We start from the raw sequence: 6,000 nt of genomic DNA on the forward strand, positions 1-6,000 counted from the left end.
TTAGAACATATGTATATAAAACACTAGAATCATATTTAAAGGATTTATTCTCCTCCAAAATATTTATTTGTAACTTAGTCTTTAATTCCTCTCCTGAGATGGGTATGTTAAACTAGGGCATTTAATAGGTTCTTAAAAATATATAACCTAATGGATATTAAGAGCTCGTAGAACCGTAGTGTGGGGCGGTATATACAGTGGCTGTCGTCCAGCTGAAAATGATGTTTGGGAGGCAGATTATGAGCTGCTTCATGTTACTCATCTACAATCAGAGAGCAGCTAACAGACCAGGTTCTCCTACCAAAAGTACTTGTCACATGGATGTCAGACACCGTATACAGTCCATCTAACTCTGTTTCCGGGCGCTGTATAGCAGACACTATTTTACCTCTTTATGGACCTCTTATACATGATATAGATTACTTTTGTTTATGGTGTGTATTTCTAATGACCCATTTCTCTTGATATGGAGTCCAGACAAACAGAGAATCAGTAGTATTTTTTATTATTATTATTATTATTCTTATTATCATGTTTCGCTTTATTACACTCACACAGCTTTAAATTTTGCTTAAAGATACAAAAAAAAATCATCTGAGCTCAGGAACTTGTTGAGTATGAATGAAATTGGCCACTTCTATAGCACCAACATATTCCACAGTACTGTACAGAGTTTTCCGTCACGTTCGTCCCTGTCCCCAGTGAGGCCCACAGTCTGATTTCCGCGTCTCCGGCACTTACATATATTCTATAGAAACCTATGAGAATGTGAAGGAAACATGCTTACTTAATGCAGCTGTTACAGTGCTCAGCTTCGAAACAAAGACCATTGCTCTTATTATGTTTTATTTGTATTGTAATATAATATATATATGTCTTTCAGGATGAATTGTGATGGCAGAAGGGAATTATTGAGGTTTACTAATTTCATCTTCAGTACGTACTGATTTGGGTTACCTGTGAAATGAAAAACATGTACATTGGATCTACATTATGAAGGACTATGCCTGATGAGTACAAGAAGTTGACATCTACTCTGAAGAAGCTGGTTATTCAGCAGTAACGTGAGGTTGATACCTTGCATTGGTTTAACTGTATAAAAGTGCCCTAAAAAAAGAGAAAAAAATGAAAATCCAAAACACGTGATCAAAACAATGTCCTTTGCAAACACTAATGAAATCTACAAGTGAGACATATCTTAAGTCATTTCCGACTGTTCATTTTACTGTACGTGATTGAAATCAAGCCAAAGTTGATACAATACGTTTTAATAGGTATGAAAATTTTGCCTTAATGGGTTGTTTGTAGGACAGTTTTTCAGGTGGGAAGCTTATTACTATTTATTTTAGAATATGAATATTAACGTGTGACTTAAAGGGAACCTGTTATCTGGGTTATGCTGCCCTCACTGATAGCCGGATAAAGTACTGACAAACACACCGGATTCAGTGGTCTGACACTTATGGGTTAATGTGAAGTAGAAGAAGTTTCGAGAATGTACACTTCAATCCATGCAGTAAGTAGCTGGCGCCGCCAGAGAAGAGTCCGGTGTATTCATGAGCTAACGCTACCGCTGCATACCCGCCTCTGATTGACAGATTTCTCCCAATGCACAGTAGTTGTGTAAACCTACTTGACATTAGTACAGAAGTGACAGACCACACTGAAATCAGCGTATCTGTCTCTCTGTTACCCCCAGTGAGAATAGCATAACCTAGATGACCGGTTGTCTTTAAAATAATTAAAGGGATATTCCGATCATATGCAAAGCGAAAGGATATGACATCAATGTGTGATAGGCGAGGGTCCCACCTCTGGGACCCCCAACTATCAGGAGCAACACTCCTCATAGACTGCAATGGAGAGTAGATTACGGGTATTCCGTAAATGTATATGTTGGCAATATCCTTTTATCTTGTTGATTTGATACATTTTACATCAACTATTTTTCAAGTCTATACTTCAAGATGATTTTTTTTTTTCCCTAGGACTACTGCATGTTTACATATTTTACTGTTTTTAATCGTTTTGATTTAGCAATTTATTTAACAATGCAATTCTATATTTATCTTTTTTGCTGCATCTGTAATCTGTAAAATTCCTTTAATACACCATCTAGCTAGACAGGTGCGGGATTATCAAACAGTGTAGATTCGTTAAAAGTGAAATAAGAACAAAAAATACCTGAAAAGGTTGTCTGTCTTGCAAAAAAACGACTTTACAAATAGTTTTGAATAAAAATATCCTGCGTGTCTCCATAATTACAGACTACAAACAAACCCTGTGTAGTCAGATCCTGCAATAACGCATTACTTCACTCCCTCTGCCTCTTCTACTGCCTTTAGGTTAGAAAAATACGCAGTCAATTGGGACTGCCGCATCTAACAGTCAGAAATAGGGGGCGGCCCCCTCCAACAGCCCATCGCCTGTCTCAGCCCGATTGCAGGGTCAGATGGTTGTCATGGCAGCTTGGGGGCCCCCCAGGTCTGCCATCTCTGTGCGCCAATGGGAGCTCTTTTAAAATGACACTATATATATATGTTTGCTGGTTCAAGTTGAAAAAGTTGTTTAATAGATTTAATATGCAAAAAAAATTAAATACTTTTTTTCTTAGAGTAATGCTTAAAAATAAAAAAACATTAACATAACTGGTATCCCCGTTTCTGTAAAAGTTCAAACTATTACAAAATAATGTTATTTAGCCTGCTGTAAAAAAGATAAATAATTTAAAATGCCAGAATTGCTATTTATTTGATCACCTTGGCTCCCCCAAAATTGTTTATAAAAAGTAATCAAAAAGTCACGTGTACCCCAAAGTGGTACCATTAAAAATTACAGCTTGCCCCACAAAAAACATTAAACCCTCATACTGCTCAATCTACAAAAATGTTTAAGTGTAGCTAAACGTTCGACAAACTTCTGACATGTCAGAAGTTTGGATTGGTGGGAGTCCGAGCACTGAGACCCCCACCAATCGCTAGAATGAAGCAGCTGAAGTGCTCGTGTGAGCGCTCAGCCGCTTCGTTTCTGTTCGGCTTTTTCTGGAAAGCCAATGTATCGGTGTACGGACTCATAGATTTTCTATTGAGTCCGTATACTGATACATTTATTTCTGGAAAAAGCCGAACAGACACGAAGCAGCTGAGCGCTCACACGAGCACTTCAGCTGCTTCATTCTAGCGATTGGTGGGGGTCTCCGTGCTCGGACCCCCACCAATCCAAACTTCTGACATGTCTCCATGACATGTCAGAAGTTTGTCAAACGTTTAGCTACACTTTAAGTCGTGTGGCGACAATTTTTTTTTTAACAAATAGTTTTTTCTTTATAAAAGCGGTAAAACCTAAATAAATACATATAAATATGGTATCGCCGAAATCGTATCAACCCGTAGAATAAAGTTAAGTTGTCGTTTTTACGGCACAATTAACGTCATAAAAACGATACCTAAAAATCAAAGCCGGAATCACTTTTTTTAGCCCATTTCACCCCATAAAGAATCTTTTTCCAGTTTCCCAGTACATTAAATGGTACCATTAAAAACTACAACTCTCCCCGCAAAAAACTAGTCCTCATACTGCTATGTCGACAGAAAAACAATAAGTTATGGCTTTTGGAAGGCGAGGAGGAAAAAAACTAAAATGAAGAACCGAAAACTGGCTGCGGAGGGAGGAGGTTAAAGGGGTATTTTAGTTTCAGAAAAAAAAAATTTTGTATAGATTTTTTATTTTTTTTTGTATATATTGAAGTTACACAATTTCCAATATACCTTCTGTATCAATACCTTACATTTTTCACAAATTTTGCTTGTTGTGAAAACTTTAATTGTTTAAACCTGCCGTATACGCCTTTAAGGAAGTTAGGCAAATGAAAAGCAGTGTTTAGCCCCCAAAAAAAATCCTTTTTTTTTTTTTCCCAGGAAGTCTAATTAGTTATATCACTTCAATATTTCTCTTCCATCCTCAAAGATTCTGAACTGCAAGGCAGCTCTGATAAATATATGTGTAAAAAAAAAAGTGCCATTGTAAAATTGCCAACCTAGTATTTATAGAAAGATCTATTTTGGAGCCAAAAGAATTCCAAAAATAGACCCAAATTAAAATCTACTTTGTGACCATTATTTGGTGGATCAGTAGATAAATACTGGATTTTGTATTGAAGGAATTTTACTACTGTTAACAAGCCATCAATAACTAAGGCCCCATGCACACAAACATATTTTTGAGGCCGCAATTCACCTGCAAATCTGCCGGTGAATTGCAGCCCCATTAATTTCAATGGGGCCATGCACACGACCGTGGTTTCCACAGTCCGTGCATTGCCCAGGAGCCTGGACTGCAAAAAGATAGGGCATGTCTTATTACGACCGTATTTTGCGGTCCAGGCTCATAGAAATGAATGCAAGCGGCCATGTGCACGGCTCACTATTTGCAAGAAACCCGTGGGTGTCACTCTGCGGCCATCCGAGCCGCAAATCACGGCCATGCACACCACATGGTCGTGCGCATAAGGCCTTTAAGGCTTCATTCACATCTGCGTCGGGCTTCCGTTCATGGGTTCTGTTAGACCTTTCTGTGGAACCCATGAATAGAAAGCCAAACAGAAACCATAGCTTCCGTTTGCATTACCATTGATTTCAATGGTAACAGTTCCGTTGCAAATGGTCTTCGTTTCGTAAGGTTTCCGTTTTATTGGCGGAATCCATAGCATAGTCGACTTCGCTATTGCTTCCACAAAACAAAAACTGGAAACCTTACGGAGCGGAGACAAACGTAAACCATTTGCAACGGAAGCGTTACCACTGAAATTAATGGTAATGCAAACGGAATCTATGGTGTCCGTTTGACTTTCCGTTCATGGGTTCCCCTGATGGAAAGGTCTAACAGAACCCATGAACGAAAGCCTGACACGGATGTGAACGAAGCCTAATTTACATCTTCAATCATCTCCGTTCTTATTTTCTTTTAAGGCAGGTCGAAAACATACCCTGGGATTATTACATAGCGCGGTATCCGTTTTTGTTTTTTTTATTTTTTTTACTGTGCTGCAATACATAGAAAAGTGTGGTAGACCATGCTTTTCGATATAGTGAAAAAATGGTAATGGATGTAAAATTTGGTCACTGCATTTTTAGTTTAAGTGCCATAAAAATGCCTGAAAACCCAACCTGAAATATATTTGTATACAGGGTGTCAAGTAAGAAACCTATTACATGCAGTTCCAAAGTGATTAAATGGGTTTTCCAGTCCTATGAAATTAATGGCCTATCCTCAGGATAGGTCATCAATACCTGATCAGTGGGGGTCTGACTCCCGGCACCTCCACCGATCAGCTGTCTTGAAGGGGCCACAGTGCATATGCTTCCTCTTCATTCCTTACCTGCTTATACTCTGAATCGCCAACACACTTCTAGCGACGGTTCACAATATTGCAGCCTTCTGCCATATACTTCATGACAGAAGGCTGTAATACTGTGAACTGCCACTACAAGTTTGTCAGCGATTCACAGTCAAAGGCCTCATGCACACGCCCGTGCCTGTAATCACGGCCCGCGATTGCGGACATGGCCGGCCACATTTTGGGGCCGTGCTCCTATACAAAGTAAAAAACGAAAAGTAGGACAATCTCCATAATTCCCGGCACGGACACATATCCATAGCGATACGGAAAGGTGTCCGCGGCCTATAGAACCGGGTGGGTCCGTAATTGCGGACCGTATTACGGTCTGCAATTACGGAGATTTTTTACGGTCATGTGCATGTGGGCCTAAGCAGTTTAAAACTAAGGGGAAGCAGCGCTTGTACAAGCTTCGCGGCCCCTTCAAAACAGCCTGTCGACAGGGGTGCTGGGAGTAGGACCCCCACCGATCAGGTATTGATGGCCTATTCTGAGGATAGGCCATCAGTTTCTTAGAACTGGAAAACCTCTTCAAGCATGTTCTTGTTTTAGATTTATATAGCAAGTTCTGCCTTTATTTGCCTGCAGAATAAACCACAATAATA

At 39.4% G+C, this 6,000-nt stretch overlaps 1 protein-coding gene across 1 annotated transcript in view; it reads left to right on the forward strand.

Annotated features, from left to right (window-relative positions):
• Window positions 1-2,949, forward strand: part of DNAJC10 (DnaJ heat shock protein family (Hsp40) member C10) — a 46,939-nt gene extending 43,990 nt beyond the window's left edge. The window contains exon 23 of the mRNA XM_075831159.1: window positions 884-2,949. Coding sequence (XP_075687274.1) covers window positions 884-895 — 12 coding nt within the window. The 3' untranslated portion in view covers window positions 896-2,949. The remainder of the gene's footprint in view (window positions 1-883) is intronic.
• The last annotated feature ends 3,051 nt before the right edge of the window (window positions 2,950-6,000 follow it).

Source organism: Rhinoderma darwinii, chromosome 6 (assembly GCF_050947455.1).
Source record: "Rhinoderma darwinii isolate aRhiDar2 chromosome 6, aRhiDar2.hap1, whole genome shotgun sequence".
NCBI lineage: Eukaryota > Metazoa > Chordata > Amphibia > Anura > Rhinodermatidae > Rhinoderma > Rhinoderma darwinii.